General features: G+C 37.8%; 1 protein-coding gene and 1 pseudogene across 1 annotated transcript in view; one reads left to right on the forward strand and one right to left on the reverse strand.

The window, feature by feature from the left end:
* The window catches only part of LCA5 (lebercilin LCA5), a 31,482-nt gene extending 16,051 nt beyond the window's left edge, over positions 1-15,431 (forward strand). The window contains exons 5-9 of the mRNA XM_004696532.2: positions 8,126-8,263; positions 9,235-9,331; positions 10,446-10,582; positions 11,727-11,859; positions 14,121-15,431. Of these exons, the coding sequence (XP_004696589.1) occupies positions 8,126-8,263; positions 9,235-9,331; positions 10,446-10,582; positions 11,727-11,859; positions 14,121-14,989 (1,374 nt within the window). The 3' untranslated portion in view covers positions 14,990-15,431. The remainder of the gene's footprint in view (positions 1-8,125; positions 8,264-9,234; positions 9,332-10,445; positions 10,583-11,726; positions 11,860-14,120) is intronic.
* LOC101649644 lies at positions 4,422-5,022 on the reverse strand (annotated as a pseudogene).
* Positions 15,432-18,985: the final 3,554 nt, after the last annotated feature.

Raw genomic sequence — 18,985 nt, forward strand, 5'->3', positions numbered from 1 at the left:
TATCAAGGGACCATGAGGGTTGGGGGGAGTGGGGGAGGGAAAAAAGGAGGAGCTGATTCCAAGAGCTCAATGGAAAGTAAATGTCTAGAAAAGAACGATGGAATATATGTACTAGTATGTCGGAGACAATCGATGTATGGATTGTAACAAGAGTTGTAAGAGCCCCCAATAAAATTATTTTTTAAAAAAAGTTGCAAGCTCAGAAACCCACAGGGGCAGTTCTCCCATGTCCTATCGGGTCACTAAGTCGGAATCAACTCCATGGCAGTGAGTTATGGACGAGGAGAAGTGCATTTTCTTCTGGATGTTCCTAAGAGCAGTACAAACAAGTTATTAGTGGAAAGCTAGTTTTAATTCATTCTTAAGAAAGATTCCTAATAATAAAAATTAAAATGTAAGTGTGCAGAATCTATATCTTCTGAATTGACATTTACTGATCTGTTTTAACAAATTAATATTCTGATTAAAATTTATATGTATTAATAAAAATTAAGTCATATCTTTTAAATGTATTTTTAAATTCCTTATTTGCATAAGTATCACATGTGCATTAGAAAAAACTAGAAAATAGTAAATAAATAAAATAAAAACAAAATATTTTATGACCTGGAGATCACTTCATGTATATCCTTTTGCACCTTTCTCAGTGAGAGAGTGTATATCATATATTAAGTATGACAAAATTGCCTGTTATTACTGTCATGCTAGTATTTTTGTTTTAAATCATGGATGATGATGGTGATGATGATGATAGGTGCCATCGAGTTGGTTGGGACACATATCGACACAAAACACTGCCCAGTCCTGTCCCAGCCTGATAATTGCTCTCAACTTGTTTGACCCCTAATTGTTGCAGCCACTGTCAATCTGTCTGGGCAAGAGCCTTCCTCTGTTCTGCTGCCTTTCTACGTTATCAAGCATGGTGTCCTTCTCCAAGGACTGATCTCTTCTGACAGTATGTCCAACGTATGTGAAATGAAGTCTTGCCATTTTTGCCTGTAAAGAGCTTTCTGGCTGTACTTCCAAGACTGATTGCTGTATTCTTTTGCCAGTCCATGAGACTTTCCATTAAATCTTGCATTTTTTTAAGTCACATGAGCATCTTTTTTTCTTCTGTTGAAATGATAAATGCTTTATTCTAATTTAATTCATTATTAATGTGGCCGTTCATATTTATCTTAATGTTAAACAATGACCTTATTTTCTGTGACCTAAGGTAATTTTAAGGAGCCCTGGTAGCATAGTGGTTCCGTGTTGGGCCGCTAACCACAATGTCAGCAGTTTGAAACCGCCAGCCACTTCACAGGAAAAGGCTGAGACTTCCACTCCCGTGAAGAGTTACAGCCTCAGAAACCCCCCAGGGGCAGCTCTCTCCTTGAGAAAAATTCTAATTCCTTAGTTTTCTCAAGAAAACAGCTTCTACTGATCTTACTTATTTTTCTGGTTTTCTAGTTCAGTAATTTCTCTCTTTTTTTAAAAATTTCCTCTCCTGTCTTTGGGTTAACCTTGTTCTTCATTTAAATAATTGAAATTAATCTAATGTATTCATTCTTACTCCTTCATTTTTCTATTTTAGATTATAAACAGTCATTTAGTGCTGTTTCAGCTTACTCTCAAAGCTTTAAAATTAAGTGCTCTTAGTACTATTCAGCCCCCTAATTTTGTAATTCCTGTTATAATTTCTTTATTCTGTGGGTTATTTAGCATTGTGTTTTTTCATGTTGGTATGTTGTTTAATGATTGTTTGGTGGCTGTGATTTTCTAATGTTGTTGCATAGTACAAGGAGAATGTGGGTGGTATAATGTTGATTCTTTGGTGTTTATTGAGTCTTCTTTGAAGCATGGCATATAAGGAGTTTTGTAAATGTTCTATGACCAGTTAAAATGAATCTTTTATACTTAAATGTGTTGCAGAGTTCTCATTACATTCACTAAATGTGTTTATACCTTCTGTAGTTCTATTCATTTAATGTTTGTCTTGTATAATTCTGTTATTTAGCATATTTAGAAACCGTGTTATTTCTAGGTTCAGGACTCAATCTAAAACATGTTCTGAATGGACTCTAGTTGATTCCTAGAGAGTTTTTCCTCTTCATCATTAAGGAATATCGTTATCCCTAAAAATGGAGTCCCTGGTTTGGTGGCTCACTGGAAAGCTGTAGGTTTGAATGCCAGAGGCTCCTCAGAAGAGAAGGCCAGCCATTGAGAGCACTGTGAAGCACAGTTCCACTTGCATGCATGGGGCTGCCATGAGTGGAAAACAACTCAATGGCCACTTCTTGTTCATCCTAATATTTTTCTCTCAACACCTGTTTGATTCATGCCAGTGTTCTTTTGGTTACTGTTATCTTACACAGGTAGAGCCCATGCCTTCCCCATTTGAGATCTTTTTATAAGCAGGCTATTTTTAGAAGCTCAACAAGCTTATGAAAATGCCTTGCAGTGGCAGGCTGCAGTTGGCAAGGAGGAACCAAACCCACGCCAAGCATGGTCATTACATGTGTAAAAATAAAATTACAGTACTATTTTTACCCACCATAGTTTTCCCTCTTACTTCAGCCTTTTTGTAGCAATCCCCCCCCCCCAAAAAAAAGAATCCAGTGTAAAAATATCGCAGCAGTCAAAGTTATTCATGTTTGTTGTGATTACTGAGATATTTGGGCCTATTTGTGTTATCTTTAAAAGAAAGATCATTACTACATTAGTTTCCTAGGACTGCTGTAACAGTACCCCAGATGGAGTGCCTGAAAGCAACAGGAATTTAGTTTTTCACAGTTCTGGAGTGTAGATTTTTTAATCAAGATGTGAAGGCAAGTCAAAACGACTGCTACAAAAATCATAGAAAAGTATTTTTACGACTCACAGTGTGAATCTATTGTTTCTCAAAAGAAATGTTTCCAACTTTACCTTTCCGGTTCTGAGCTCTTTGATTTGTGCCACGTGAGCTGGCAGTTTTGGCATCCTCTAGTGCTTCAAATCATGTTCTTTTTCAATTTTCTTTAAGTTTAGGCAACAGAAAGAAGTCTGAGAGGGCAAGATCAAGACTATAAGCTATATGCAGTAAGATTTCCCAAGGAATTTCTCTTAGGACAGCCCTCACTACCCTCCAAGAAGGAGCAGATGCAAAAAGGTCATGAAAAAAATCTCTTTAACATTCAATTCCACTTTTTCACAAACTGTATAAAAGCCCCCTCTTGTATATAAGGACACTCACAGATCCGTTAGAAGAAAAAAGAACAAAATGGCAAACACTTTATAAAAGTAACTCTTACAGTATAGAGGGGCCCCACTGGATACTCGCTCTCATGAAGAGATCACTGACGATACGGGTGCTGTAGCAAAGTGTGATGAAGACACCAGATGGTGCCCGGCTGTCAGAAAGAATAGCACTTGGGTTCTTAAAGGTCTAAAGGCTTGTCTTCAAACAAGCCGCTATCTAATTGAGACATTCACCTAAGTCCACATGGAAGAAGCACACCAACCTGTGTGATTGAAAGATGGTAAATAATAAAATCCAAATCCAAAGCGGGGAATGTTAACAGAACTTGAATTGCAAAAGCCCAGTGTGCCGAATGACAGTGGAAGCCTAAAATCCATTTGCAGGGTCCACACATGGTTTCCTCTCTGAATGTAGTCCAAGGGTGCTGTCAGATAAAGAGCACTGTAAAGGTGATTATGGCAGATGTAGTTAGGTTAAAATGTAACACCTCATTTGATCTCCCTTTTGACCTGTTTTAACGTTGTTTCAGTTTTTAATATTTTCTGCCTTTTCGATTGAGACTTTCCTATGTTTTGTCTTTGTTGGGGTTTTTTTTTGTTTATTTGTGTTTTGCTTCCTCTTTGTCTTTTGTATGATTTTCTGCATATACAATCCAGGACAGCTAAATATATCGAGACAGTACCTAGATGAATAATTACCTAGGGGCGTGGAAGGGAAAGGAAATGGACAGCTAACAACAGAGACAAGGAACCTGTTCTCAAATTCATCCTGGTGATGATTGCAAGACTCTCAATACTCTCAATATGATTGAACAATTAAATTGCATGACCTGTGAAGTATGTACCAATAAAACTTTTTTTCAAAGTTTGAAGAATATAGATGGTTACAAAGTATATGAAAAATTAATTTTTAGTAATCAAAGAAATATAAATGAAAATACGGGGATTCTTTTTCTTTTGACCAATCCAGTAGATTGTACAGAATAATATCCAATCAATTGCATCAAGAAATGGGGTAAAATAGAGGTGCTAGATTTTTTTTTAACCCCAAATGTTATTTATTTAATATAATCATCACAAGGGTGCAAATGGAGACTTAATTTAAAAACAAACAAAACAGGAATGACACCACAGCTTAAGATAAGAGCTCTACACAGAAATCAAGGGGGAGGGGAGGGAGGACAGACATCTAGGAAGAGAAGACAACACAGCACAAGGACAGGGAGGGTCAGGGCTCTTGGCTGGAGACTTGCTTTGAGTAGGTTTCCTGCAGGTGTTGCTTAAAGGCTGTGGGGTTTTTCCAGAGTTCGGCAGCATGTGTGTTCAAAGGGCTGTCGATGTTGGGCTCTCCCAGCAGGCTCTGGATGGAGAGGAGGATGGTCCTGACGTCATACAGGGCAGACCACTTGTCCTTCAGGATGTCCAGGCAGATGTTACCCTGAGTGTCCACGTTGGGGTGGTAGCAGGGGGTGAGGAACTTCACTGTGGTCCATTGTAAGAGTAGCCACTGGGGGACTCCAGGGAGAGCTTATACCTCAGGTCTTCATAGACTGTACCAGCTGCTCCGTGGATGGTCCCCATCCACTTGAAAAGGTTGTCTGATTCCGGGAAGGCAGAGATTCCTTTGTCGCCAGACATCATGAGGGTCATCAGCTCCTGTTGTAGCCTCTTGCCCACGGAACCCCGGGCTGCGCCCCCGCTGGGCTCGGCTCATTTTCGGGCGGCTACGACACTGGCTGCGGCTGGGTCGCGGTTTTGGGAGGCCATTCGCACGGTGTTGGCAGACAGGGTCTCGGAAGACTGGACGGCAACTGCAGTGTAGTGTGTTGATGCTAGATTTTTTTCAGAGACTGTGAACTGTTAAAACCTGTCCGACAGACATGGAGGTCATGCTTCTCCAAAGCCTGAACATTTCACAAATGTCTACCCACTTAAAAACTTACCGTACATATTCGTGTAGAAGCTGAGTTTTTCAGCACACTTTTAATGCAGTTTTTGTAGTAAAATTAGGTGCCTTGGCTGACATTCGGGTTGGTTTATACTTAAGTATATATGCTACTTCTAAATGTTTAACCCTGAGGAAATAGTAAAAGCTATGCTCAAAGTAAAATTCACTAGGATGTTTAACCTATATGCTAGGATGTTTGTCAAAGGAATAGTTGGAAACTGTTCTAATATTGAGCAGCAGAGTTTTGTCAAATAAATTAAGGTACCTCTAAAAATAGAATATTGTTGTTGTTTTTGCGAAGTGCCATCAAGTTGGTTCCGACGCATGGTGACCCAATGCACCACAGAGCAAATTACCACCTGGTCCTGCACCGTTCTTACAGTTGTTCTTATGTTAGAGCTCATGGTTGCAGCTACTGTGTCAACCCATCTTGTCCAAAGTCTCTCCCATTATCCTTTACCAAGGAGGAGAAAGCCGGGCTTTCTACTCTCGTGAATGGTGACAGTCTTGGAAACTCACAGGGGCGGTTTTATCCTGCCCTATAGGGTCGCTATGAGTCAGCATCAACTCTATGTGAGTTTGTTGTTTGTTTTGTTTCTTGAGTGTACACTTTACCAGACAGGATGTCCTTTTCCAGGGACTGGTTTCTTTTAACAACATACCCAAAGTATGTGAGGCAAAATCTCACCATCCTTGCCATGAAGGAGCATTTTGGCTGTCTTTCTTCCAAGACAGATGTGTTCATTCTTTTGGCAGCCCATGGTACTTTCAATATTCTTCATCAGCACCATAATTCAGCCATATTGATTCTCCTTTGGTCTTCCTTATTCTATGTCCAGCTTTCACATACATAAGAGGCAATTGCAAATACCATGGCTTGGCTCAGGTGCACCTTAGCCCTCAGAGTAGCATCCTTCCTTTCCAACACTTCAAAGAGGTCTTCTGCAGCCGATTTACTCAGTGCCGTCCATCTTCTGATCTCTTGACTGCTGCTTCCAAGGAAAACAAAATCCTTGACAACCTCCACCTGTTCTCCATTTATCAGGATGTGACCTATTATTTCGGTTGTGAAGATTTTGGTTTTCTTTACCTTGAGTTGTAATCCATACTGAAGACTACGATTCTTGAACTTCATCAGCAAGTGCTTTGAGCCCTCCTCACTTTCAAGCAAGCAAACAAGGTTGTGTCAGCTGCATATCGAAGGTTGTTAATAAGCCTTCCTCCTATCTTGATGCCACATTCTTCTTCATATAAGCAAATTTCTCTGATTCTTTGCTCAGCATAGGAACTGAGTAAATGTGATGAGAGGATACAATTCTGCCGCGTGACTTTCCTGATTTTAAACCTTGCAGTATTTCTTTTGTTTTGTTTGAACAACTGCCTCTTGATCCATGGTCAAGTTTGGCATGAGCACAATGGAGTGTTTTGAAATTCCCATTCTTCTCAAGGGTATCCATAGTTTGTTATGGTCCACACAGTTGAATGCCTTTGCATAATCACTGAAACACAAGTAAACAGCTTTCTGGTATTTTCTGCTTTCAGCCAAGATCCCTTTGACATCAGCAATGATATCCCTTGTTCTAAGACCTCTTCTAAATCTAGCTTGAACCTGTGACAGCTCCCTGCCAGTGTACTATGGTAACACTGTTGGATGATCTTCAGCAAAATGTTACTTGAATTTGGTATTAATGATAACGTTTTATAATTCTCACATTCTGTTGCTATATTTGTATGTGCAAGCAAATAAGCTAATGAAATGTGCAAAGACCTGGAGTTAGAAAATGGAAGAACACCCACAGCATATCTTAAACTGAAGGGATGAAAGAAAAAATTCGAGCCTCGAGTTGCAATACTGAAAGATTCTATGGGCAAAATATTGAATGATGCAGGAGGCACCAAAATAAGATGGGAAGAGTACGCAGTCACTGTACCCAAGAGAACTAGTTGGTACTCAACCTTGTATGTATTTTTACTTATATGTGAATAGAAAAAAAATAGCATACTATTCCATTAAAAGCGAGAGAAAGAAGAATGTGGCATTAAAATATATAATAGGAAGCCATTTATGAGATTATTTAGTAGGAACAAGTTCCAAAAAATATATACTTGTGTATAAGCCGAGTTTTTCAGCACATTCTTTATGCAGTTTTTGTGGTAAAATTAGGTGCCTTGGCTGATATTCAGGTCGGCTTATACACAAGTAGATACAGTACCAAATATTGACGATGATACAGGATAGATGGTTTTATTTTTTAATTTTTTGCATTTTTTAAGCTTTCATGGGTATGTATTACATTTATAATATTTTATGCAGAAAGGGCTTTTTTAAATCCAGAAATTAGGAATTAATTTATTTTAAGACAAAATATTTAAACATGCATTTATAAATACTTTGAAGCAGTTTTGAAGCCTGTAGAAATATTGTTTTTATTTAGAACTATATAGTGGGTATAACTTTAGTTGCCTCTGATTATTGAGCTACTATGTAATAGTAATTAATTATTTGCCCACACAATGGTTTTTAAACGTCTTTGTTTCTCATCCCATCCTCTGGTGTCCTTTCGCTGCCAGCGGAGAAGGGAAAGGTGATAGTCGGTTCCGGCTGCTTCTAGCCTTCAAACCCTAGGTAGCAGTTTTACTCTGTCCTACAAGGTCCCTGTGAACCGGATTCAACACAAAGCTTCGAGTTTAGTTTGAGTTTTAAATGATAGGTCAGGCAAATGCTTCAGAGTTACTTACAAATCATTGTGAAAAACAAGGAAAGGAATGATAGAGTAGATAATTTAGTAAATTCTTGGTACATCTGTTTCCCAGTTCATGTGTACGCACATTTAAACCTCTCCTGATTAGTATGTCTTTTGTATTACCACTGAAAACATCATTTTGATGCTGCTAAGTGCAATGTTTTTCTGGTTTATTAGTTTTTTCACAACTTAAAAAAATGTATTTCACTCATAGGAACTATCAAAAAACCTTGAGCTGAGTACTAACAGTTTTCAACGACAGCTACTTGCTGAAAAGAAAAGGGCCTATGAGGCTCATGATGAAAAAAAAGTTCTTCAAAAGGAGCTACAGAGACTTTATCAGAAATTAAAGGTAAGCACACTAAGTTGTTTTACGTTGCCTTGTAATATTAGATGAAACCCTGTCTTTTAAAACAGTAGCTGAATAAAATTCTAATATTCTATTTGGCACTTTGAAGGAAAGGGTTTACTAATACAGCCACTCTAATGCATACCAAAAGTGAAATGCCTAATACGTTATTAGGGATGATGTAACTGAAATAAATGATAAAACCCTGGAAGAAAATGGTGACATAGGGGATTTTTCTGTGTTGCATGGTTGAATAACCCAGTGTTCCCTCAGACAACCTCCCGATTTTAAAGTTGTGTCAAATAATGCCCTTCATTTCAGTTTAGGTTCCTCTAATCAGATTCTTTAATTCTGTTAGAGCGGCTGCTCCTAGAAGTTGTTGATGTACTAAAATTAGGTGCAAAATTGATTGTTTATATGAAGGGGCTCCATAAAGTTCATGAAGAAAATCCATTTTCTTTCTGTTCCATTTTCCACAATCTTTTTGAAGCCTCTCGTACATTCTCTTGCATAGAGTTTTCATTTTTAATCAGATTATCAGCACTGTAACCCCCCAGTGAGTGACAACTCCCGTGTTAAAAAGGCATGGTCTCGTTTTTTCACTCCTCAGTAACTTGGGACCCACATTTGAGAGACGCTGGCTCATTTGGCTCTGGCTTAGCCTGGCAGCCAATCCAGACAACACGAGCTCTACCAGGTGAAGCAGCTAGAACATAGGCCCGGCCTTGATTGCTCTCATTTTCTTTCCTGCCAGGGCCTGCTGGCCTTTTAAATTTTAAAATTGTACAAGTAACTAACTACCTGTCCTAAATGTACTAGAATCTTTTCTTTCTATAGTTTGAAAGTTATGAAGGGGCGTTGGGCCAGTTCTGTTTCAATTTGATAAGGAAAATACAGTTGACAAGGTAAGGGTTTTGTTTAATTTTTAACTTGGAATACATATCCCTGATTCATTATATTGGGTTTATTTTCAGGAAAAGGAGAGGGAGCTGGATATAAAAAACATATATTCTAATCGTCTGCCAAAGACCTCTCCAAAGAAAGATAAAGAATTTTCACTAAGAAAAAATGGTATAGTGACTGTTATTGTTGGAAAAATGATACTGTGAATATTATTAATAATAATAATATGAATTAATTCTGAATTAGGACAGACTTTTGAATTAAATGAAATGTATTTTGTATCATTTAAATTTCCTTCTAATTAATTTTCAAAAATATTATCAATATTTTCCATTTTATTCATGTGTTTGTGTGTATGTGTGTTTATCCTTAACTCTGTTATATATTTCGTTAGTTTCATCTACTTTCTTGAAGTATTTTATTTTATATTTTTTATTAAAAGATCATTTTTGGGGGCTCTTATAATTCTTGTTACAATCTATACATCAGTTGTATCTGACATATTTGTACATATATCGCCATCATTCTTTTCTAGACATTTACTTTCTATTGAGTCTTGGGATCAGCTCCTCTTTTCTTCCCTCCCTCCCCCTCTCCCCCCCTTGATAGATTATAAATTATTATTTTCGTGCCTATAACAATCATTGTCTCCCTTCCCCTCTGGTTTCTGTTGTTCTTCCCCCTTTGAGGGTGTGTGTGATAATGTGCCATTCATTGCAATCGGTTCCCCTTTCTTCCCCTCCTTTCCCCCCTTTTCCCCCCACCCTTTTGGTATCGCTATTCCCATCCCTGTTCCTGGATTCCGTGTGTTGTGAGCTTGATCTTTTGTCTGTACCTGTGTATATGTTCTGGTTCAATCCAGGGTGGGAAGCAGCACTGGGGTCACGATAGTGGGGGGTGAGGAGGCCTCAAGGAACCAGAAGGTATATTGTGTGATCCATCGGTGCTCCTGGAGTATTTTAAGCAAATTCCAAATACTCTTTTCATTCAAATGAAATGAAATATACTTTGGCATTATGTCTGTCTTTACTTTGTTTTAGTAAAAAATATAACCTCTCTTTTGTGAATTTGAAAACTTTTAAAACATCAATTTTATGGCACAATAGGATTTGCAGTTAGATTTGTCTTATATCCCAGAATTGCTAGCAACAAAGTAGTGGTGTCAATTAGTTTTCTTTGAGCAAAACATGTATGATTTCATTTAGATGGCAAGCATGTACTAAAATATGTCGTAACTCTATTTGATGTGAGGAGAAAACTCTCTCTTTAATTTCCATGGCAGCTGCATGCCAGAGTGACTTTACAGACCAGTGTACAAAAGAAGTGCAAACAAATGAAGCCTTTGAGCAGGAAGACTTTCCTGTGACCTCACAAGCAGTTGTGTGTTATGAAAACAAATGGGAGGAACAGGATACTTTGGTGAGTTTAGCCATATGACTAGGGACCAAACTCTAGACTTAACGTTACTCCTGGAAACAGAATTTCAAACATCAGTGAGAGGATTAAATGGGGACCTGGGTTACCTTTCAGCATTTTTTTTTGTAATAACAAGTGATCAAGTTTATGAAATTCTTTATACCTACCCTGTCACTTTACGGGGCCTCAGAAAATGTTAGTTGTATGAGTGAGCTACAGGCTAAGTTGCTACTGCAAAGAGACCCAGAATACAGGGATTCACGCCACGGGAATAGTTTACATCCCGCACAATAGACTGAGAGCAGTGCATTAGTCAGGACAGTAACACAGCTTTGTACTATGCTGCCATCCTCTCTTCTTGCTCTCCCGTTTTAAAGAGTGTACTTGTCGTCTGTGGGCTGGGAATGGGCTCGCCTCTCTCATGGGAAGGGGGAGCAAGGAAATAGAGGGGAGTAGCTTTTGCCTTTTTGCACTCACACTTGGCACACATGTCCCATTTACCCTGTGTAATTCAAAGAGAAATGATCAAATATAGTCACCATATAAGCAGCCCTGTGTTCTACTAAAACTCAATATTCTGTTACTAAAAATAAGTTATGGAAATTGGAAACTAGAGAACAGTTTATAGTCTTTCCTAATAATAACTTGTTATTTTACCGTTATTTAAAAATACACATACATATATAAAAGGGGCCATGGTAAATAAGGGATTTTAAGTTGAAAGTACTTTTGTTTGGTTTAAGCACTATACAGTTTTTTAATTAGAAGCTTTGGGCATAGTATAAATCTTGACTGATTTACTGTAATCATTACTGCATGTATAATCATTACTACATCGCACTTGGCCACTGTACTTAGTTAATAGCCATGTCTCGTTAGCTGAATCAATCAGATTTTGTTGGGAAAATGTACAAAGTAAGAAACTTTTGACACTTCTCCAGAATTTCATTGGTTCTCTTCAATATTGGTTTTGATATGTCTTATAAATGAATGCTTAAAATTTTAGCTAAATAAGTTTTTGAAGCATCTTTCAAAGGTAATACTTTGGTTGACTATTTGGAAATTTGCTTTATTTCAAAATTGGTTGGTAACCCTGTCTAATGGAAGAATAATCTATGACATCGGAATCATTTTCCCTTTATAATAGGATCTGGAGCCCCAAGAGAGAGGTAAGCATGAAGCAGCAGATATTATAAATCCAGTTGTGGAAGAAGAAGAAGAAGAAAAAATCATAAAAGAACTTGATGCTATAAAACAGGAGGTTGAGACTCTGGAGAATGGTAAGAAAAAGAGTTTAAGTAAGTGACGAGTCCATATTCGCTGGGAAAGAGCTGGCTGCCTCTAATGTCTTCTGATGTGAATTGGTTTTAGGGAAACAAGGGAAGGGCGATGCACGGTGGGAAAGCAAACATTGGAATGGACTTGAGGAAAGGGAAGGTCATTGCTCTTTGAATTCAGGGAAAGGGGACAGGTCACTTTTAGAACATCTAGACGAGAGAGAAATCACGTGAAGGAAAATGCACAGTTTTTGTTTATTACCCAAAAGTGAATGAGATATGTCTGAGAAATAGCCCACATTATTAGATTGGTATTGATACCTAGTAGTTTATAATTTATGCATAAAATCAGTAAGGTGTCCTAAATATAGGAAAGAAGGTTGGGACTTTCTTGGAGAAAGACAAACTGTCCTCCTGTAGAGTTACTGTCCTGGAAACCCATAGAGGCAGTTCTACCCTGTCCTGTGGGGTTACTGTCAGTCAGCATCAACTCTCCGCAGTGAGCTGGTTTTGCTTGTGTTTTGGTTTTCATACTTGAGTATACTCCTGTCATTCTTACTTGGCCTTGTACATAAAATAAATTTTTAACGTGTTCAATCATAAACTGAATTACAGTTTGAGATACTGAAAGTGAAGTTTAAGAAAAATGTTCCTTCTGAATAAAATGTCTTAAAGCTATTGGGAAGAAGAGTTCTTAGCTTTGATCTACTATATTTATTACTTACGTGGTAGCTGCTTATAGACAAATCTGCTCCTCCTTAAGCTGTTAATGAAGTAAATTTATGACCCAATTGTTGCTTAAATTAATATGTATGTGTATGTGTGTATACATACATATATACATGTTGATTTGACTTTTTAAGCAAATGACTGTTGATATAGAAGCTGTATTTACATCACTGTTGGTTAATGCCCAGAGTGAGATATTTATTTCACTTTTAAACTACAGAATGAAAAATTAAATATTGGATCAATTCTAAGTCATAAGAAAAGGAATAAAGTAACAGAAGATTGCCTTTTTTTTGTTGTCTCTTTTTACTGATTTTATTCCTGAAGTCTATCTGGGATGATCATAGAGGTCAGGGAACCTGTATGCCATTTACATAAGTTAGCAACTTTATAGTGTTCTTGTATATATTAATATTTTTGATTTTTCATTTGGAAATAACTTCAGAATCATTGAAAAGTAGCAAGAATAGACAAAGAACCATTTAAGAGTAAGTTATATATCTTATGCCTCATACCCTTAAGTACCACTCATGACCCAATTTACTTATTTAGTTTAAAGCAAGGACATTCTCTTATATAGCCCCATCATAATTTTCATCTTTGAGAAATTTAACTTTGATTACAATACATATATATCTAATGTGTCATTCAATTTCATTTCAATTTTCCAGTTGGCACAATATGCCATGTACAGTATCCTCCCTACTTCAAGGATATGATCTTGAATTGAATTTAGTTGTCATATTTCTGTAGTCTACTTTAATGTGGAACAGCATATCAGCTTTTATATTCTGTGATGTCAATATTTTTACAAATACAGGCTATTTTTAAATCTAATGTTCTGCATTTTAGGTGTGTGTGAAGCTTTCATAAGATGATACAGTTTCTTCCAGAATGTTACATAAGACTCAGGACTTCTTAAATTTTTTCTACGAGTAATCCCATATTACCTAAGAAATTTGCAAAATGAGCACGTGCTGCCAGAAATAGCTCCCTTTCGTTATATGCTTACATGTGGACTCAGTTTTAGTTGTAGTGAAAACTCATACTGTAGAAACCTCATACTGTTGTCATATTTGTCGTGACCCTCCACATTCTGTTACATGACCCTTATTGGGGTTGCGACCTACAGTTTAAGAAGCTTAAAGCACTGCTGTGACTTTCTCAAGACAACAACATCAAGAGTTTTCATTTATTTCTAATTATACATGTCTTTACTCCATTCGTTCATCTGTTGGTGTCTGCCCATCCATCCCATCATCTACCATTTGGTGTACTGTACTATATTAATGATGGCAGAGAATCTTCTCGCCCACTCATATTTAGGGGAATATTTTTAAAATAAATGTAGATGGTACATGCAATATGCATTAAATGTCTTCTATTTGAATCCTATAATCTGAAGGATAGAAATCAACTTTATGATGTTCATCTTTACTGCACTTATCTAGCCAAAATTACAGACTGTTGTTTTTTCTTTTTTAATAATGTTGTCTGCCCTAAAATTGTATTTTTAAAATTTAAATTTCATACAGAATGGGAAAGAGAAGAATTTGATAAAAAGCAAAGAGAAAATACATTTTTCCTGAAAAGAGAAGAAAAGCCAGAGTTGGAAAGTGGAAGAAGCCAAATGGAGGTATACCAATTTCAGGACTCTGATAAACTCGAAGAGGAAGAGGAAGAAGAAAGACTAAAGAGAGAGCTGCTTCTTGCTAAACTGAATGAGATCAATCAAGAGCTCGAAGATTCACGGAACCGAAAACACCCGCCTGTGCCACTGCTGACGAATTTTGAATCCAACTTAAACTCCCCAGAGAAAAGCCCCGAAGCAGTCATGTTCTCTGAGTCCTCCGAGCGGTCCTTCAATGGGCATGACCTGCCAGACCTTTTCAACTACAGAAGTATCAAAGGAGAGGACTGGAGCCCCAGAGACACTCGAAGCCCAGCCTCTCCAAACGAGCTTACGTTTGGTAGCTATGTGCCTTCGTTTGCGAAAACATCTGGGAAGTCTAATTTATTTGGTCAAAAAAGTGGCATTTTGGAATTCCCAAGTAATGCTATGGAAAAACTGAATAAAGACAGTGCGGGTTTAATGACAAGACAAGAGAAAAAAGCCAATCTGATGGAACAGCTCTTTGGTGCCAGTTGCAGCAGCACCATGTCCTTTAAAAGCAGTGACCCCACTTCTCTGGCTGCCAGCAGAGGCGACTTCGCCCCCCTCAGGCTTCCCCCAGGGGATAAAAGCAGCAGAGGCCGAGAACAAGACGGAGAGGACGACTTCTTCCTCAGTGAAGGGAGAAGTCTCCATCCAAATCGAAACAGATTGAAGCCCGCGAACAGTAGACAAGCAGTCAAAGCAGTTGATTCTGTAGAAGATGACATTGAAGAAGTAACTCTGAGATGACTGACTAGATTATATATTTTTTCCAATTGTAAATATTAAAATATTTTAATATGGTATTTATTATAAACATTTATACTTGTTAATGCTAAAAGTTCTTCATGTTTTTAATAGCTAAATGCAAATTTTTAAAAGTAGATCCTATCTACAACCACATAGCTAGCTTGCCAAGAGTGAGAAAGTCTTTTGAGTGAAATTAAAAATAGGATGTAATTTACTTTTCACTTGCAAATCAGTTTTACCTCTTACTGCAGCTCTCTGGAAAGTTTTATTCTATTGAAGGTTATATTCATTTTCTCCTGATTTATTTTCTGCTCGTTAAAAAATAAGTTTAAAACAGGCTGCTCACTGGCCTTTGAGTGGAAATTAAGAGTTTGAGGTTCTGACTTGAGAAGCGTAGCTCCCATGTGGTAGAACACAGTGCTGTGTGGGCGCCCTGCACTTGTGGGGATCGGGAGGGGTGGGTGGGTCGCTGTGCCTGGTAAAGCAGAGCCCTCTTCAGTGCTGCCAGGGACAGGACATCATTGAGGTTTTCTCACCCTTTGGAAATACAGGTAGACATTACTCATTTTCCAGTTACAAATATCATAAAACCACTCAGACGCAATGATGGTGGCATTTAGGTTGAATTCAGAAGGCTCTCTTTCTGTTAGCAAGGGCAGTTCTCCTCAGTCAGGGCTCCCCGGGGAAGGCTTGTGTCCAGTGTAATCAGTAACCCTTGCTCTCCTGCACCCTGCGTGTGTCAGTGGATGTGAGATTCATACCAGTACAAGGAATAGAAGACATAGCATTGCAATGTAGGAAGATTTTCAACTCAATTATGTTTCCAGAATAATATAATTTGGAAATTTTAATATATACTTTGAATATTTGAACTGACCCTCCAACCAAGGAGAGATAACAGCACAGAATTATTGGACTCAGGGCTAATTTTAAAGCAGTCTCAGGCAAAGTTTGCGTTAGGGCTTCTGCCATGTAAAGTCATTTGGATGGTGTTTTATTGAAATACATTCACTGGTCTTTTTTTTTTTTTACTATTATAATTCAGCCACAGAAGAGTTGATGAGCTTGGATTTTGCAGGGTACAATTGATCATTAAGAAGCACTAACACACAGCAAGGAACAAACACGAATAAGAAGCAGACTGGAAATAGTGTTTCAGGGAAAGAATGAACATTTATAATGGCACTTCATGTAAAGTAAGCTGCTTTGTCAGAATTTTTTTTAATATGTATATGCTCGTAATTTTGATGTCTGATGCCAAGCATGCATACTAAAGAGGACTAGCGTTTTGTTTTACCTTGAATGCTTATAAATACTTATTGTTGAATATCATCTCATTACTTTTTGACAGGACTTAACTAACCTGGTTGGGCTATTTTAGGTCTCAATTCAAACATGTTCCATCTATCATCTTCTAATTTATGTCATTATCATTTATTGGGAACACCGTCTTCCCAAAGTGCTGAACTATATGAAGTTTTCTTAATAGAGATTTTTATGTCTGATATAAATAAGCACTGAATATTATAAATCATTCCAATATGTGTAAAACAATATTGTAATGCAGTTCTTGATTAAATGTAATTATTAAATAATGTTCATTTTTGTGAATTTAGCTGCTAATTTTTCTGCCAAAATATTCTAATTTTTAGATTGTTTCAAAATTTATTTTTTAAGCCTTTTAAATAGTAAAATCTTATGTTCAATTCATTTTAAGTGGTCTTTTGCTTTTTACAACCTAATGTTTTCAAAAAACCTTTTTTAACCAAAAGTGTTCTATATAGCAAGACATAATTACTTAAATCAGACCTAAAATTAAATTATGGACAGAAACATTAAAATTGGAGAGTAACATGCATATGATAGGTATTTCTTTATGAACAAACCTTAAAAAGTAAATCATTTTTCTCAAGGTCAAGTTAAATTTATTATTTGTACTCAGAGCCTCTTATTAATAAAAATTAAAACGATACCGTGAGTCTGTTTTTGATCCCTTAGGTTACTTGGAAAATATATTTTGAAACAGGAAGCGCAGGATTAATCTTTAATTTGTTTCCCCCATTTTTTCTTTATCTCTCTCCCCGTCCCCCCTCCCCGCCCCCGCTTTTTTTTTGGGAGGGGGGCTTGTTCGTATTTTTAGTTCAAGTAGATGAATTTGCCCTAAAACAGGTTAGATAGTTTGCTACTCTTATCAGATAATTATAGTTTTAATTAGTTCTTTCAGCCTTAATAGCTATCTTAATGGCACATGCTGCTCATAATATATATAAATTTTAAAAGGTGGTGGTAAGGAGGATTAAATTGAATTATGAGTTAAAATCAAATTGTTACAGGGATGACTTGCAAGTTTCTGATACTCCAATCACTCATTTTCAGAAATAGTAAGAAGCTGGTTTCTCCCGTTGGGTGTTCGTTGGATACAGTACACAAATCTGTCTTATGAAAAGAGAATCTGTAGTATGGTAACAATGTGTGTTTCTAGAATGAAAGAAAATACAGTCAGATTATGAAGACAATCAGCCTCGAAAAGCCTTTCTATACAATAATTACACGTCTCACAGTAAAGCCGCCTTTTCAATCATTTGAAAGAGTTCTCCCTTGATTAAAAAGCCTCAAATTACTCATTATTTATTGAATGCTTCTTGGGTGCCTTGTCTGAGTTAGGTGCTAGGAAAATGTCAGACCAACAGGGCCCCGGGCCGGGCCTCACGGAGGAAGTATCTCAAAGTGAATAGATAGCAGAGTGGGGTTTGAATGCACATGGCTCATATCAGTCTCCCCAGGATCTCCCTGGGTACCTTAGCCCTCAACTAATAGTTGTGTAGGTCATATAAATCGAGGGTAAGTACAAAATTGCCACTAGGGTTCCAGTTCATGTACGGCGTGGGTTTCTTTCAAACAAGATGTGTTTAAACATGTTTCCATGATCAATGGATAGCTGCCAACAGGCCTCCCCCTACACACACGCACACACACACAAAAGCCCAATCAGAACAATGTCTTCATAGGGGATCTGCTGAGCCAGTTAAATTGAAGGCAGAGATCTGCTCAGAAGGCTATGGTGACTCCCCAGCGGTAATCTGGGTAGATTTCCTCAATGGACATAGGATGATGATAAGGGCTTATTGGGAAGAAGTTCCATGAAAACTGCATCAGTGAGAAGAAGGCCAGGGAAGCTCTGCAGAGGAGTGTATTCCCATCACAATAATGCACCTGCATTTTCCCATGGTAGCCACACCCGTCCTGTGAGTATTTTGTTGGGGAGCCTTACTCCATCCGCCCTACAGCCCTGCTCTCAGCACTTCAGACTACTCCCCCCCCCCCTCGAGCTGGACATTGCAAGGCAACATGATTCTGAGTTTCTTGAGCACGTGGTTTACGTGGAGAGTGCAGAGAGGTGGGAACATGGCTTTGGAAGATGGGGTACTGAGCAACAATAGTTTCACATTTTAACATTTTATTTAGTAAAAGTTAATTTTGTAGCAATACTTTTTTACTCTTATGCTTAAAGGTTCTGAAGAGTGAATTAAAACAGAGGCTAATGCTGGTACACTACAGACAGTAAAAATGAGTGCATCTATGTTGAGTGCCATCAGAGCGATGCTGATTCATGGAGCCGGAATGAAACCCTGCCTGATCAGCACCATCCTCACAGCTGTTAGATTTGAGCCCATTATTGCAGCCACTGCGGCAATCCAGCTCTTAGGGTCTTCCTCCTCTGCTGATCCTCTACCAAGCGTGATATCCTTTTCCCGGAGCTGGCTCTCCTGGTAACATGTCCCGTAGTAATAGCTAATGACAACTTTCTTTGCTGAAATGGTGCAAAAAGTAGAGTCCAGGTATCTAGCTACATTGACACTATACTTTGTACAAGATATAAGCCGAAAAGGATCCTAAAGTGGAATTTAATTAACTACTATAAGACAGCTGCACTGCATACCTTGTGCATCTGGGGTCCACCCTTAGAAGTACCCTTACTTTATTCAGCATTAAATG

The sequence above is a fragment of the Echinops telfairi genome, unplaced genomic scaffold (assembly GCF_000313985.2).
Source record: "Echinops telfairi isolate 266 unplaced genomic scaffold, ASM31398v2 ScPeMD7_3533;HRSCAF=4204_0, whole genome shotgun sequence".
In the NCBI taxonomy this organism is placed as follows: Eukaryota; Metazoa; Chordata; class Mammalia; order Afrosoricida; family Tenrecidae; genus Echinops; species Echinops telfairi.